At 41.9% G+C, this 18605-nt stretch overlaps 1 protein-coding gene and 1 long non-coding RNA gene across 2 annotated transcripts in view; one reads left to right on the top strand and one right to left on the bottom strand.

Annotated features, from left to right (window-relative positions):
- The window catches only part of LOC143275968 (protein O-mannosyl-transferase 1-like), a 58722-nt gene extending 46684 nt beyond the window's left edge, over positions 1-12038 (top strand). The window contains exons 14-18 of the mRNA XM_076580328.1: positions 1333-1447; positions 1611-1831; positions 5798-5924; positions 9176-9353; positions 11176-12038. Coding sequence (XP_076436443.1) covers positions 1333-1447; positions 1611-1831; positions 5798-5924; positions 9176-9353; positions 11176-11353 — 819 coding nt within the window. The 3' untranslated portion in view covers positions 11354-12038. The remainder of the gene's footprint in view (positions 1-1332; positions 1448-1610; positions 1832-5797; positions 5925-9175; positions 9354-11175) is intronic.
- Positions 12039-12180: 142 nt separating this feature from the next.
- On the bottom strand, positions 12181-15702 carry LOC143275970 (uncharacterized). The gene is made up of 2 exons (XR_013053491.1): positions 15184-15702; positions 12181-14967 (listed from the first exon to the last, which is right to left on the bottom strand). It is a non-coding gene; the product is annotated as an uncharacterized LOC143275970 (long non-coding RNA).
- Positions 15703-18605: the final 2903 nt, after the last annotated feature.

Below are 18605 nucleotides of genomic sequence, written 5' to 3'. Positions count from 1 at the left end.
TGTGTGTGGATATCATGTGTGTGTGTGTGTATGTAGATTTGTGTGTAAATGAATGTGTGTGTGTGTGTAAATGTGTGTGTGAATGTGTGGATTTGAGTGTGCGTGTGTGTGTGTGTGGATGTGTGTGTAAATGTGTTTGAGTGAATGCATGTCTATGAACATGTGTGTATGAATGTGTGTGTGTGTGTGTGTGTGAATGCGTGTTCGTTTATGAATAAATAAAGATTAATGTCACTATTCTATTACTGCTTTCAAGATAAGTTTTTGAAAAGGGTATGGATGGAATCATTTAAGTTCAAAATACATGTTTTTTAAGCACTAAGAAAAGGAATTTAAGAGAGAAAAAGATATTGCTCAATTACTAACTACAAACATTATTTTGTTAACCGAATTTGAATGCAATAATCACTGTCTACCGATTGATACAGAACAGTTAAATTGAAATCAAAGAGAATACCATAGTTGTCAAAAATATGATATGAATACTGTTGGTGATGGATTTCATTTTATTATAGAGTGTCCATTTTTACCTGATACTCAGAAAAAAAATATGTATGTCCAAATTCAGGGGTGGGGGCGGGGGGGGGTCTTGGTTTTTTGTTTTTTTTTTACATTGTATAACTTATTTTCTGCTAGCAAATGAAGATATATTAAATTCATTGTGACCTGCAGTGTTGTTTAGGATACTTTTGTGCAGAAGAAAGAATGTTATTCCTTATTTTACCTCCATTAAAGAAAATGTTATGATAATCCCTGTTGTCTTCTTGATCACCTTGTTTTCTGAAATCCTCCATGCCTCATAAGGGGCCATTGGTTAATCAGATCTTGAATGTGTGGATGTGTTCGTTCGTTCATTTTTAAGTTTAGCATCTTTTCACTATCAGTGATATTAAACAATCGTGTGTGTGTGTGTGTGTATGAGTATGTGTGTGTGGATATGTGTGTGTTTGGATGAGTGTGGATGAGTGTGTGTGTGTGGATGTGAGTGAGTGTGTGTGCATGGATGTGCATGTGTGTGGATGTGTGTCAAGTCAAGTCAAGATTTTATTTCATGGTGGTTAATTGAATAAGCAACAGTTGCTTTTTTACATCAAGCCATCAGTGATTTTTTTTTCTTTTTTTAATATAGGAGAGAGAGAGAGAGGGAGAGAAGAAACAAGCAGATGAAAAGCAACAACAACAAAATGCATAAACATGTGTGTGTGTGTGTGGACATGTGTGTGAGTGTGTGCATGGATGTGTATGTGTGAGTGTGTGTGCATGGATGTATGTGTGTGTGTGGATGAGTGTGTGTATGTGTGTGTGTGGATGTGTGTGTGTGTGTGTGAACAGATCACAGGCAAGCAGCTACCAGAGTGGGGGTTCCACCAGCTGGAGGTGACGGCGGACCGTTCCATCGGCCACAGAGACACTGTCTGGAACGTGGAGGAGCATCGATACAGCAAGAGTACGTCTTTTATTTTTGTCTTTGTCTTTGCAGTGAAATTATCAAACAACAAGCGCACTGTTTACAGAAAAAATTATATGTAACAGTACTTACAGAGAAATTATGTAACGATAACCACGCAGATTGTAGAGAAATTATGTAACAGCAACGGCACTGTTGGCAGAGAAAGGCAAGGAAGGGGAGAGCATGGCGGACGTGGGGGCAGAGGACTTACTTCCCCTGGAGCCGACGAAGGTGTCGTTCTGGGCCAAGCTGTGGGAGCTGCAGGTGAAGATGTTCACGTCACGTCAGGACACGGAGCTGGAGCACAAGTTCAGCTCCACGCCCACCGACTGGCCCTTCATGGTGCGCAACATCGCCTACTGGATGAGTCCCTCCGACAACGTGAGTCACTTCTGTTTCTCTCCTCTCTGTGCGCTCCATTTCTGTTCTCTCTCTGTGCTATAGGAATGAATGATTGTTTACAAGTCACAGATCCACTACACTATAGAAATGAATGATCCCTACAGTCACAGATCCACTGTACTATAGGAATGAATGATTGTTTACAAGTCACAGATCCACTACACTATAGAAATGAATGAGCCCTACAGTCACAGATCCACTACACTATAGAAATGATTGTTACAGTCACAGATCTACTACACTATAGAAATGAATGATTGTTTACAGTCACAGATCCACTACACTATAGAAATGATTGTTACAGTCACAGATCCACTACACTATAGAAATGATTGTTACAGTCACAGATCCACTACACTATAGAAATGAATGATTGTTTACAGTCACAGATCCACTACACTATAGAAATGATTGTTACAGTCACAGATCCACTACTCTATAGAAATGAATGATTGTTTACAGTCACAGATCCACTACACTATAGAAATGAATGATTGTTTACAAGTCACAGATCCACTACACTATAGAAATGAATGAGCCCTACAGTCACAGATCCACTACACTATAGGAATGAATGATTGTTTACAAGTCACAGATCCACTACACTATAGAAATGAATGAGCCCTACAGTCACAGATCCACTACACTATAGAAATGATTGTTACAGTCACAGATCCACTACACTATAGAAATGAATGATTGTTTACAGTCACAGATCCACTACACTATAGAAATGATTATTACAGTCACAGATCCACTACACTATAGAAATTATTGTTACAGTCACAGATCCACTACACTATAGAAATGATTGTTACAGTCACAGATCCACTACACTATAGAAATGAATGATTGTTTACAGTCACAGATCCACTACACTATAGAAATGATTGTTACAGTCACAGATCCACTACACTATAGAAATGAATGATTGTTTACAGTCACAGATCCACTACACTATAGAAATGATTGTTACAGTCACAGATCCACTACACTATAGAAATGAATGATTGTTTACAGTCACAGATCCACTACACTATAGAAATGATTGTTACAGTCACAGATCCACTGTACTATAGGAATGAATGATTGTTTACGGTCACAGATCCACTATACTATAGAAATGAATGATTGTTACAGTCACAGATCCACTATACTATAGAAATGAATGATTGTTACAGTCACAGATCCACTACACTATAGAAATCAATGATCACTACAGTCACATACATCAATGAATGATTGTTTACAGTCACAGATCCACTACACTATATAAATCAATGATCCATATAGTCACAGATCCACTGCACTATGGAAATGAATGATCACTACAGTCACATACATCAATGAATGATTGTTTACAGTCACAGATCCACTACACTATAGAAATGAATGATCTCTACAGTCACAGATCCACTACACTATAGAAATGAATGATTGTTACAGTCACAGATCCACTACACTATAGAAATGAATGATCCCTACAGTCACAGATCCACTACACTATAGAAATGAATGATCCCTACAGTCACAGATCCACTACACTATAGAAATGAATGATCACTACAGTCACATACATCAGTCAGTCACACACATCAAAGAATGATTGTTACAGTCACAGATCCACTACACTATAGAAATCAATGATCACTACAGTCACATACATCAATGAATGATTGTTACAGTCACAGATCCACTACACTATAGAAATCAATGATCACTACAGTCACATACATCAATAAATTATTGTTTACAGTCACAGATCCACTACACTATAGAAATCAATGATCCCTACAGTCACAGATCCACTACACTATAGAAATGAATGATCATTACAGTCACATGCATCAGTCAGTCACATACATCAATGAATGATCACTACAATCACACACATCAGTCAGTCAAACACATCAGTGAATGATCACTACAGTCACACACATCAAAGAATGATCACTACAGTCACACACATCAGTGAATGATCACTACAGTCACACACATCAAAGAATGATCACTACAGTCACACACATCAGTCAGTCACACACATCAATGAATGATCACTACAGTCACACACATCAATGAATGATCACTACAGTCACACACATCAAAGAATGATCACTACAGTCACACACATCAAAGAATGATCACTACAGTCACATACATCAATCAGTCACACACATCAATGAATGATCACTACAGTCACACACATCAATGAATGATCACTACAGTCCCACACATCAATGAATGATTACTACAGTCCCACACATCAAAGAATGATCACTACAGTCACACACATCAAAGAATGATCACTACAGTCACACACATCAATGAATGATCACTACAGTCACATACATCAATGAATGATCACTACAGTCACATACATCAATGAATGATTGTTACAGTCACACACATCAAAGAATGATTGTTACAGTCACACACATCAATGAATGATCGCTACAGTCACACACATCAAAGAATGATTGTTACAGTCACAGATCCACTGCACTATAGAAATCAATGATCACTACAGTCACACACATCAAAGAATGATCACTACAGTCACATACATCAATCAATGATCACTACAGTCACACACATCAATGAATGATCACTACAGTCACACACATCAATGAATGATCACTACAGTCCCACACATCAATGAATGATTACTACAGTCCCACACATCAAAGAATGATCACTACAGTCACACACATCAAAGAATGATCACTACAGTCACACACATCAATGAATGATCACTACAGTCACATACATCAATGAATGATCACTACAGTCACATACATCAATGAATGATTGTTACAGTCACACACATCAAAGAATGATTGTTACAGTCACACACATCAATGAATGATCGCTACAGTCACACACGTCAAAGAATGATTGTTACAGTCACAGATCCACTGCACTATAGAAATCAATGATCACTACAGTCACACACATCAATGAATGATCACTACAGTCACACACATCAATGAATGATCACTACAGTCACACACATCAATGAATGATCACTACAGTCACACACATCAATGAATGATCACTACAGTCACACACATCAGTGAATGATCACTACAGTCACACACATCAATGAATGATCACTACAGTCACACACATCAATGAATGATCACTACAGTCACACACATCAGTGAATGATCACTACAGTCACACACATCAATGAATGATCACTACAGTCACACACATCAAAGAATGATTGTTACAGTCACAGATCCACTGCACTATAGAAATCAATGATCACTACAGTCACACACATCAAAGAATGATTGTTACAGTCACAGATCCACTGCACTATAGAAATCAATGATCACTACAGTCACACACATCAAAGAATGATTGTTACAGTCACAGATCCACTGCACTATAGAAATGAATGATCACTACAGTCACACACATCAATGAATGATCACTACAGTCACACACATCAAAGAATGATTGTTACAGTCACAGATCCACTGCACTATAGAAATGAATGATCACTACAGTCACACACATCAATGAATGATCACTACAGTCACACACATCAAAGAATGATTGTTACAGTCACACACATCAAAGAATGATCACTACAGTCACACACATCAAAGAATGATCACTACAGTCACATACATCAATGAATGATCACTACAGTCACACACATCAATGAATGATCACTACAGTCACACACATCAATGAATGATCACTACAGTCACACACATCAAAGAATGATTGTTACAGTCACAGATCCACTGCACTATAGAAATCAATGATCACTACAGTCACACACATCAAAGAATGATCACTACAGTCACACACATCAATGAATGATCACTACAGTCACACACATCAAAGAATGATTGTTACAGTCACAGATCCACTGCACTATAGAAATCAATGATCACTACAGTCACACACATCAAAGAATGATTGTTACAGTCACAGATCCACCTGCTGGGGAACCTGGTGGTGTGGGTGTCGGCCTCTCTCTCTGTCGTCGTCTACCTGACCCTAGTTGTGCTTTACTACCTGCGCCGACAGAGGGCCTGCTTCGACATCTCGCAAGGTGGGTGGGGTGGGCAGTGAGGGGTGTGTGTGTGAATGATGGGTGTGTGGGTGTTGGGAAAGAGGGGACGAGTGTGTGCGTGTGAGGAGACAGTGGATGGGTTTGTGGGTGTTGGGAAAGAGGGGACGAGTGTGTGAGTGTGAGAGGGGTAAACAGAATAGAATAGAATATTCTGTTGTCATAAAACCTGAAGCGTTATAAGACACAATAAAACATGAACATGAGCATAATTATTGTGAAAAGAAACATTTGTGAACAAATTTTGCCACACTTGGCTGTAATTTGGGTGTATTTGGAGTGAAAGGAGGGTGTTGTGTGGGTATGTGTGTGTGTGTGTGTATGTGCATGGGTGTGGGTGTGTGTGGTGTGTGTATATTATGTGTGTGGATGAGATAGTCTGTGTACTTGCATATGTGAGTGTGTATGTGTTCCCACCCTGTAGTTATCTAGAAAAATATAAAAGTGGGGCATATTCCCAACATAGTCCCAATCCTAAATGGACCTCCACAGCAGCAGCAGCAGCAGCAGCATCATTCATCATCGATATAGGAGCAAAAATTGTCCCAAATTATGTGGCCTTTTATGCCTTGCTGTGGGGAGTAGTGAGTCCTTGTAGTTGTTCTGTGACAGCAGATTCACGGAGGACTGTTGCCGGAGGGATGTGGTGGCAGTCTCACTCTGGAGAAGGGGTGTGTGTGTGGGAAGGGGGGCCGTGAGGGTGGGGGGGGGGGGGGGTTGCTTACTCAGTCTTGCTCTGCGACTGAGCAATGATTGTTGTCAGTCGGGGAGGAGCTCAGTTGGTGGTGGTTTCCATAGTACATTGAACCAGAACAGGCACTGTTGAACACCGCCAAAGATACTCAGCAGCAGTGCAGGGTTTCCTCTGGCGTGTTGCCTCCTGGCGACATAACATCATGTAGTTCCCTGTGGACTGCTGATGCTGAGACTGGGATTGACGATTCCAGTTATGGTTGAGAATGAGGGACTTGGAACGAGCGGTGTGTGGGAGCAGTGCCACTGAAAACAGCGCAGATGATGAAGCAGCAAAACATAGAAAAAAGTGAATTTTTAAAAAAAGGCACTGAAGTTTTGTGTGTTTTAGCCAGTTGAGTGGCAGCACTATAAACTATGATGATGATAATTACGATGATGAGGAGGAGGAGGACGATGCTGACGACAATGATGACAATGATGATAATAATGTTGATGCAAGAGGTGGGCATTGTTGTGTCCAGGTGTGTGGCAGCACTATAGATGATGATGATGATGATGACAACAATGACGATGATGATAACATTGATGCTAGATATCATCGCTGTGTCCAGGTGAATGGCAGCACTATAAATGATGATGATGTTGATGACTACAATGACGATAATGATAACGTTGATGTGAGAGGTCATCATTCTGTCCAGGTGAGTGGCAGCACTATAGATGATGATGATGATGACGACAATGACGATGATGATAACATTGATGCTAGATATCATCGCTGTGTCCAGGTGAATGGCAGCACTATAAATGATGATGATGTTGATGACGACAATGACGATAATGATAACGTTGATGTGAGAGGTCATCATTCTGTCCAGGTGAGTGGCAGCACTATAGATGATGATGTTGATGACGACAATGACGATGATGATAACATTGATGCTAGATATCATCGCTGTGTCCAGGTGAATGGCAGTACTATAAATGATGATGTTGATGATGACAGTGACGATAATGATAACGTTGATGTGAGAGGTCATCATTCTGTCCAGGTGAGTGGCAGCACTATAAATGATGATATGATGATGATGATGATGATGGTGACAACAGTGATGACGATGATGATAACGTTGATGCTAGAGATGGGTGCTGTGTCCAGGTGACTGGCAGCACTGTAAATGATGATGATGTTGATGACAACAGTGACGATAATGATAACGTTGATGTGAGAGGTCATCATTCTGTCCAGGTGAGTGGCAGCACTATAAATGATGATATGACGATGATGATGATGATGGTGACAACAGTGATGACAATGATGATAACGTTGATGTGAGAGGTGGTCATCTCTGTGTCCAGGTGACTGGCAGCACTGTAAATGATGATGATGACGACAATGACAATGATGATAATGTTGATGATGATGATAATGATAATAACCTTGATGTGAGAGGTGGTCATCTCTGTGTCCAGGTGAGTGGCAGCACTATAAATGATGATGATGATGATGATGGTAACAACAATGCTGATGACGATGATGACGATGATGATGATGTGTCCAGGTGAGTGGCAGCACTATAAATGATGATGATGATGATGGTAACAACAATGCTGATAATGATGATGACGATGATGATGATGTGTCCAGGTGAGTGGCAGCATAATAAATGATGATGATGATGATGATGATGATGTATCCAGGTGAGTGGCAGCACTATAAATGATGATGATGATGATGGTAACAACAATGCTGATAAAGTTGATGACGATGATGATGATGTATTCAGGTGAGTGGCAGCACTATAAATGGTGATGATGATGGTAACGACAATGCTGATAACGATGATGACGATGATGATGATGTATCCAGGTGAGTGGCAGCACTATAAATGATGATGATGATGATGGTAACATCAATGCTGATAACGATGATGACGATGATGTGTCCAGGTGAGTGGCAGCACTATAAATGATGATGATGATGATAATGATGGTAACAACAATGCTGATGACGATTATGATGATGATGTGTCCAGGTGAGTGGCAGCACTATAAATGATGATGATGATGATGGTAACATCAATGCTGATAACGATGATGACGATGACGATGATGTGTCCAGGTGAGTGGCAGCACTATAAATGATGATGATGATGATAATGATGGTAACAACAATGGTGATGATGATTATGATGATGATGTGTCCAGGTGAGTGGCAGCACTATAAATGATGATGATGATGATGGTAACAACAATGCTGATAACGATGATGATGATGTGTCCAGGTGAGTGGCAGCACTATAAATGATGATGATGATGGTGATGGTAACAACAATACTGATGACGATGATGACGATGGTGATGATGTGTCCAGGTGAGTGGCAGCACTATAAATGATGATGATGATGATGGTAACATCAGTGCTGATAATGATGATGATGTGTCCAGGTGAGTGGCAGCACTATAAATGATGATGATGATGGTAACAACAGTGCTGATAACGATGATGACGACGATGATGACGATGATGTGTCCAGGTGAGTGGCAGCACTACCTGTTTGTGGGCCAGCTGCTGGTGGGGGGCTACCTGCTGCACTTTGCGCCCTACCTGTGTGCTGACCGCACCCTCTTCCTGCACCACTACCTGCCCGCCGTCATATTCAAGGTGCTCCTCCTGGCCGCTGTGTTGGATCACCTGGCCAGACACACCTTCAGGTACATGGGGGGGAGGGGGAGGGGGAGATGTGGGGGTGGGGGGGTGTCTTCAAGGTGCACCTCCTGGCCGCTGTTTCGGATCACCTGGCCAGACACACCTTCAGGTACATGGGGGGGAGGGGGAGGGGGAAATGTGGGGGTGGGGGGTGTCTTCAAGGTGCTCCTCCTGGCCTCTGTGTTGGATCACCTGGCCAGACACACCTTCAGGTACATGGGGGGGAGGGGGAGGGGGAGATGTGGGGGTGGGGGGTGTCTTCAAGGTGCACCTCCTGGCCGCTGTTTCGGATCACCTGGCCAGACACACACTTCTTCGTTTGTGGGCTGCAACTCCCCTGTTCAGTCATGTGTACACGAGTGGGCTTTTACGGGTATGACCATTTTTACCCTCTGCCATGTAAGCAGCCATACTCCGTTTTCGGGGGTGTGCATGCTGGTTATGTTCTTGTTTCCACAACCCACCGAACACTGACATGGATTACAGGATCTTTAACGTGCATATTTGATCTTCTGCTTGCGTATCACACAAAGGGGGTTCAGGTACTACCAGGTCTGCACATATGTTGACCTGGGAGATCGGAAAAATCTGTACCCTTTGCCCACCAGGCGTCCACTTTGCTATTGCGCCTGTCCCTTCGGGGGCGGGGGTTGGGGGGGGGGGGGATGTGTGTGTTTGGTGTGTATGTTTGCTTTGTGTGGAGATGTGTGTGTTTGCTTTGTGTGAAGGCGTGTGTGTGTTGGATGTGTGTGTGAGGGTGGTTACAAAGGGGCGTGTGGGTGGGGTGTATGAGTGTTTGTCTGTGAGCATGTGTTTGTATACGTATGTGGTAGCAGTCATACACTTCAGTTTCCTCTTCAAGTGATTTTAGGTATGAGTGTGTGTGTGTGTGTGTATGTGTTCTTGCATACATGTTTGTATTTGCACGTTTATGTGCATTTGTGTGTGTGTGTGTGTGTGTAGTAGTAGTAGTAGTAGTAGTAGTGGTAGTTATAGCTGTAAGAATGTATGTCTTTCTATTCTAAGTGAAATTAGATAGGTGGGTGTGTAAGTGTTTGGTGATGCTAAATAAAACTACGGGCATGTTTGTGCTGGGAAAGGCACACATTAAGTTTAGCATATCACTATTTCAGCATACTAACTTTCTGGTTATGTTTGATTGAAATCATTTATTCATCAACAAGGGTGTCCAGACCTCACAGTATTTAAAAAGAAAAATAAACGTTTTTATAAGATAAGATAAGAATAACTTTATTATCTCCAACTGGAGAAATTTGATCAGGTGCATTATCACAACATAGACAAGTAAACAACATGGGGACCATAACTGTAAAAGTCAACAACAGCTTTTACGAATATTACGAAGATACAAATGTAAAAAATATCACATACACCGTTTCATACATACATCCACACACTGCAGGTAATAACTAGTATTCTTAATGTAAAAACAGAAAGAATTAAGAAACATTATTTGAATATAATTATAAACATAGCCTACTATACTGCACATTGATTATAATAGACAGATAAGAATAAAGACAAATTGTGGAAAACCGCAACCAGATAATCAGCACACACCCGCACACACCCACCCCACACACGCGGATTACTTGATTAAACAAGAGTAATAAACATATGTTCTCAAATAAAAGCAATTCACATATTCGCTTTTAAAAACATTGCAATTAATTATTACATCGTAATTATTAACAGAAATATATTTAGAATATGGATGTTAACATTTAGTTTCAGTTTGTTTTCTGCTTTTGTTACAGCTTGAACAGAGTGTTCATTGTGTTTATTGCGTTGTTTTTCGGTGATCAGATACCTGCCGCTGGGGACTCTGGTGACCTATGGGACAGTGGTGCTTCTGTCGGCGGCTGTGTACGCCTTTGTGCACTTTCTGCCCGTGTCACTTGGCAACACTGACCTGACCTGGGAGGAAATCCAGCAGCTGACCTGGCGAGAATCCTGGGACTTTTTGTTACACTCCAAAATGTGAAGAAACTGTTGAAAAGAAAACTTCTTAACCCTCTTGTATTCAGATTCTCTCAGGCCAAACTCCCCTAGATTTCGGATTCTTTTGGTGAGTTTAGCCTCAAAATGGGTATGTATGGTTCACGCTTCACCACAAGCAAGAATAAACCTCTAGAGTCATGAAATTAGGCAGGTATGGTCATGAGGCTTTGTTCTGTCATGTGAGCGAGATTCTGTGTGTCTAGATGTGGAAGGTTGTGTCTGTCACCAAAATGTCACCAAATATGTCACATGCGATGGTGACAATTCACCAACATGCAGTTATTCCATGCACATGCACGTTAGTGTTGTGAAATGAAGCTGCAGCCTACCTGAGATGATCTGTCTCCTGTCTGCCAGTACAGTCCCCACAGGTAATCCAAAGAATGTCACACAACTAGTGTCAGTTGTCACAACTGAAGAGTTACTGGAGATAATTTCAAGCACAGTTCCATGTTGTTCTTATGTCACTGTTCTAAGCACTTTGTACAGATCTGTTTATATATGCACACAATGTGTTACTGTACAGTAAGGATAGTGAGTAGAGTGTCACTGCTAAGTGTCACAGAGTCACCAAAACTACAGGTAAGCACACACACACACACATAAACAAAAACAAGCTAGCTTGTCCTAATGTTGAGGCACATTCTGTCCATGGTAATCACGGAAACAGTCATTCCTGTGGAAGCAGAGAGGTACCTGGCAGAAAGAACACATATAGAAAAAAAAATAGGCAACAAAGCCTAGATTTTGTTGTTTCTTCTTCGTTATCGTCTTCTTTCTTCTTCTTCTTCTTCTTCTTCCCTTCTGTGTTTATGGTATGCAACTCTCTGATTCACTCGTTGGTACAAGTGGGTACAAGTGGGTCTTTATGTGTATGACATTTTACTAACTGACATGGATTACGGGTTCTTTAACATGTGTATTTGATCTTTTGTTTGAGTTTGCACATAAAGGGGGTGCAGGCACAAATAGGTGTACACATCTGTTGACCTGGGTGATCATAAAAACCTCCACTCTTAACCCACCGGGCACCGCAGTTGGGATTTGAACCTTGGACCTTCAGATTTAAAAGTCCAACACATTAACCAATGGGCTGTTATATGCCTCGTTTTTGTTGCTGAAAAGAGATTAAAATAATATCCACACACATGTATGTTGTTTGTTGTTGTTATTGGGTTTTTTTTGTTATTATTATTTATTTATTGAAGTGTTCTTTATTGTTGAATTTGTAAGTTTTCACAGTTTTTATTCATGAAACTATTCTTTACTGTTCATTTTTCATGAAGGGCCTAGAGTTTTAGGCACTTACAAATGTCATGTTGCTTTCATGTGATTGATTTTGTCATGGCTAGTCTTTACATATGATACTGCAGAACTTATGTGGTTGTTCTGATTACCTCTACTCTAGTCTCTGATGAGAAGGGGCAAATTGATTACTGTCAGTGTTCAGAAGTTTGACAACTGTGCATCATTTAATGAAGGCAGTGGGAATCATGGTGAAATCTGCTTGCCACAGTCATTTTAACTCTCCCCATACGAACGGCGAAAGAGACGACGTTAACAGCGTTTCACCCCAATTACCATCATCAAAATATTGCAAGCGGAAGGCTCTTATACTGAAGACGTGAATGTTGACAAAGAATACCACAATTCTGACGATGGAAGCTAAAGGTTGGGTCATTCAGACACCCACTGGACATCCGAGGGGTCTGTGTAGAGGAGAAGAGAGGACTGGGTGTACTGAGTGAGTTAACGGTTCCTATTCTGTTTTCATCTGTGTCTTCTTTCTATTCATTGATTTTCAAATTGTAGTTGATTTTGTGATCTTAATTCTTTTAATTGTCTTGAGTTTTTTGTCATAAATCTCAAGAAATATTCTCTAATATTTATATTATATCTTCAACGTTAGCATTATAATCATCACCATGTTGATATTGTTGTTACCTGAAAACTGCAGTTATATGTGGTTTGATGTAGACTCGGCAAAGTCTGCAGCATCGAGAAATCATGGTATGAATCTTAAGAGACATGCTCCCATACCTCCACACCACCATCCTCTTCAACATCATCATTGTTGCTGCTTGTGTTTCAGCTGGCATCATGTTTGCACTGGGTGTTTATTGATTTTATTGCTCCACCATTCATTAAAGCGCTTTCAGAAAAAGTGCTGAGAAAAGTGTTCATTATTATTGTGATTTATAATTTTCCCACATCATAGCATTTCCCAGGCAATCACATCAGACGCTTGCACACAAGCGTGAATTAAAGTGTTCACGTTTGACGGTCATACTGAGTCACCCCCAGAATCATCCAGAAACAATCTGTGGGAGAGGTGCTCCTTTAGCCGTAGTCTGACTTCACAGGAGGCCACACACCAGAGGAGACCCTGCACTGCTGCCGAGTCACTTTGGTGGTGTTCAGTGGTGCCTGTTCTGATTGAACAAACAAAGCACACCACCTGCTGGGCCCCTTGCTGATGACAGGTGTGGTTAGCAAGGTCACAGGGAAACAACAGAACTAACTCATACATGTCAAACGTGTCCGCTAACCCTCAAGCTTGAGTACAACATTATTTAAACGTGTAGAGACTGTGTAAAAGAGAAGAAACTTTACAGCTGCCTGACATATGCATATACTGAATTTATCATTTGTGGTTGCCCGTTCTGTTCAGTACGATTTGTGCTGATGCATGTTACATGCTTGTGAGCGTGTTTTGTACAGTTACGTTTGTATTAATGTTTGTGCTCATGATGTAACTGAAGAGTGCACACAAATATGAATGGTAAAAACAATTCCAAACATATAAAAGCCTGCTCATATAATATATATATATATATATATATATAGAGAGAGAGAGAGAGAGAGAGAGATTCCTGTATGGAAATAACATCCCACACACTGAGACGTAATTTTTTAAAATTATTTTTCATCTTTTGATTGATTGATATGGATACTCATACAGTGCCTGTTCTCAGACAGAGACCAAGCTCTGAGCGCTTTATAAACACACAGTCATTTGCACAACAGGCTGCCTACCTGGGTAGAGCTGATAGATAACTGCCTTTTGTGTGCTTATTATTCATTTCCTGTGTCATTCATTCAGGCTTTCAGTCATGCGCACACACACACACACACACACACACACACACACACACACACACACTCTCTCTCTCTCTCTCTCTCTCACTCTCACTCTCACACTCACACTCGCACTCACACACTATAGTGCATGCTAAACTAGGGACTACAGTTTAACGTCTCTTTTCAATGACTAGCGTTCAGACCACCACTTGGGGGTCTAGTGGAGGGGAAGAAAATTCTGGCAGGTGTGGGATTCGATCCCAAACACTCAGATTCTCTGGCGTCCTAGGCAGACACAACTCAACTCCATCAAGTCCTGTGTAGGCATTCTCTGCCTTCCTAGGCAGACACGTTGCCACAACTCAACTCCATCAAGTCCTATGTAGGCATTACCACACATAACACTGGTTCAGCGAAACATCGTTTTGTTTACAGCTTGCACAATAGCAGTGTTAGTGAGCTGTTGTTGTTTTATCTTTCATGATTAACTCATGTCGTTTTAATTGCCTTTCTGGCCTGCAGAGTGGCGCAGTGGAAGCGTGCTGGGCCCATAACCCAGAGGTCCGTGGATCGAAACCATGCTCTGCTAACTTTTTCTCAAGGCCTGACTAAGCGCGTTGGGTTACGCTGCTGGTCAGGCATCTGCTTGGCAGATGTGGTGTAGCGTATATGGATTTGTCCGAACGCAGTGACGCCTCCTTGAGCTACTGAAACTGAAACTGAAACTCTGGCCTGAATATCAGCAGTTTTAACACTTTATTCGTTCAGCGCTGAAAATATAATGGCCTCATGTGTTCGTCTGTGCTGTGAGCAGCATGGCTGAACCATTGTGAGCAAAATGTTTTTGTTTCTTGGAAGAGTAGATTAGAATCATGTATGTTTCATGGAAGGTTTGCTAGCATAGTTCATGAATGTATGAATGAACGAATGAAGATTGTGGCACATTCAAATTATCCATGTGTGTAGATATGTTCAACAAATTTTCGTTCAAAGATAAAAATTAATGTATCTTGTAATGCTGAGATGAAAACTGAATGTTAGAGAATAGTATCAGAGAAGCACACAGACACACACGCATGCATACATGGATGCACACACACACACACACACACACACACACACACACACACACAGAAATATTCCTACTTGCTAATGCCTGCACATTCAGTGAACCATTGATTGGAATTGGAGATCTGTTTGATATCACATATTTTAACTTGGCTGACTGACAAAGAATAAATGATATGCTATCCACCTACGTGTTCTTGTTCTGTCGTCCTTGTTAGAATGTGTTTGTGTGCATGTGAGGGGGGAGGGTGTGTTGGGGGAAGTGGGTGATGTGTAAGTGACATGACCATTACAAACAGTAGACCATTGTCATTTTGACCTTGGTTTCTAAGAACGTAAAGTTAACAGGATTGTTTTAATGTCTTTTTCACCATTTCTTCAAAAGCGTTCGTCTAAATGCATGGACTGGAGGCGTGACTAAGGGAGTAGTGTTACGCTGCTGGTCAGGCATCTGCCTAGAAGATGTGGTGTAGCGTATTGTGGATTTGTCCAAATGAAATGACGCCTCCTTGAGAAAATGAAAGTGAACTTAATGAAATGGAACATGTGGATACTGCTCTCAGAGTTTTCATATTGCAAAACACAGACTTCAACGGAAACTATAGACTAGTTTTAAATCCTCAGGAAAAAGCTGATAAAAATTAGCGTCATAAAGGTTTTAGATCTAAAGTTTTAGATCTGTGCATTTCTCGTCACTGGCTGGGTCTTCTTTTTATGTGATCATGGGCGTGTACTCCCATTTGCTCATTAGAATTTATACGAGTGGGATTTTCACGTTGATAACTCCGCCACGTATGCAGCCATACTCAGTTTTCGAAGGTGTGCGTGCTGGGTATGGTAGCGTTTCCATTATGCACAGAATGCTGCCACGGTTTATGAGATCCTTAACGTGTGTATTTGATCTCCTTGTAGACGGGCGCAATAGCCGAGTGGTTAAAGCGTTGGACTGTCAATCTGAGGGTCCCGGGTTCGAATCACGGTGACGGCGCCTGGTGGGTAAAGAATGGAGATTTTAACGATCTCCCAGGTCAACATATGTGCAGACCTGCTAGTGCCTGAACCCTCTACGTGTGTATATGCATGCAGAAGATCAAATACGCACGTTAAAGATCCTGTAATCCATGTCAGCGATCAGTGGGTTATGGAAACAAGAACATACCCAGCATGCACACCCCCGAAAACGGAGTATGGCTGCCCACATGGCGGGGTAAAAACAGTCATACACGTAAAAGCCCACTCGTGTGCATACGAGTGAACGCAGAAGAAGTAGAAGAGGAGAAGAGATCTTGTGTACACGCGTGAAAGGGGTTCAGACGCAAACAGGTCTGTATGGAGATTGGAAAGATCTTCCCTCTTTCCCCACCTGGCACCGTTACCGGGATCTCAACCTGGGAACCTCAGAGTGAAAGTCCAACTCTTTAACCACACAGCTGGTTGCACCCACTAATTGAAATCAAACACAACAGTTTCAGTTTCAGTAGCTCAAGGAGGCGTCACTGCGTTCGGACAAATCCATATACGCTACACCACATCTGCCAAGCAGATGCCTGACCAGCAGCGTAACCCAACGCGCTTAGTCAGGCCTTGAGAAACACAACGGGAAACACAGCAAACTTGGAACAACGTCAAATGGGATTTCGCATCTCCCCTGGTCCGAAACCAGATGGTTATAGTGTTGGATTTCAGCCAGAGATAGTGGTAACACTTTGTTGGCCACAGCAGCAGAGTGGTTAAAGCGTTGTACTTTCAATCCCTGGGTTCGAATCTAGTCCACGGCGCCTGGTGGGTTGAGGTGGAGATTTTTCCCATCTCCCGTGTCAACAGATTTACAGACCTGCTTTTGCGCCTGCACCGCTTTGTGTGCGTAACACATACTGAAGATGAAATACCCGTCAAATGTCCCGCAGTCCGTATATGCATTCCGTGGGTTTCAGAAACAACATACCCATCATGCAGGAAAAGCAGTGCCAGCAAGTCCCCGACAGCCGCCACCATCCCCTGTCCACACTGCGTCAGAACCTTCCGGGCGCGGATTGGCCTGACCAGTCATCTGCGCACCCACAGATCCCAACCCACCCACCCCCAGGATGACTAGATGGTCCTCGTCGATCCCGACGGACGAACCACACCCATCATGCACACCCCTGAAAACGGAGTGTGACTGTCAACATGGCGGGGCAACATATGTCGTGCACATTAACTCACTCAGTACGGCCAGTCCTCTCTTCTCCTCTACACAGACCCCTCGGATGTCCAGTGGGTGTCTGAATGACCCAACCTTTAGCTTCCGTCGTAAGAATTGTGGTATTCTTTGTCAACATTCACCTCTTCAGTATAAGAGCCTTCCGCTTGCAATATTTTGATGATGGTAATTGGGGTGAAACGCTGTTGACGTCGTCTCTTTCGCCGTTCGTATGGAGAGAGTTAACATCCACTCATACGTACGAGTGAACGTGGGAGGTGTTGCCCACGAATGCAGAAGAAGATGAAGAAGACCATATATATATTTTTTTTTTTTTTCGTCTTTGTTGGATTGGTCAGGTTTATGCGTGCTGGAGACAATCTGTGCATTGGCAACTGCAGCGATTTCTGTTGTGCTTTCTCTCTCTCTCTCTCTCTCTCTCTCTCACACACACACACACACACACACACACGCGCGCGCGCGCGCACACACGCACACACACACACACACACACACACACACACGCACACCACCCTTGGCACTGAGACACAAACACACACACAGGAGTAAAATCTGAACCGAGTTTATTAATCCCTTTGTTCCAAAAATGAAACGGGGATATCTTCAGCCAGACGTCGTTTATCTTGAACAAGTTCACTTTGCACAGCTGGCTACAATGGAAAGGGTGGAAATGAGATTATAAATAGCGTCAGGTTCACAGAGAGTTTAAGCCCAGCTATCTCCGCGGAAGTGGGGTATAAATAACGAACAATACGGGAACAAACAAAAAAAAAAAAAAAAAAAAAAAACACGGACAGTTCAAAGCCTCTACCCACAATGGAGAACGCGAGCATCATAGTCATCACTTGACCTCTGATAACACATCCGTGAAGTTCACGGCCAC

Source organism: Babylonia areolata, chromosome 31 (assembly GCF_041734735.1).
Source record: "Babylonia areolata isolate BAREFJ2019XMU chromosome 31, ASM4173473v1, whole genome shotgun sequence".
Lineage (NCBI taxonomy): Eukaryota > Metazoa > Mollusca > Gastropoda > Neogastropoda > Buccinidae > Babylonia > Babylonia areolata.
Note: the sequence above shows the minus strand (reverse complement) of the source record. Positions and strands in the feature narration are given on the sequence as shown.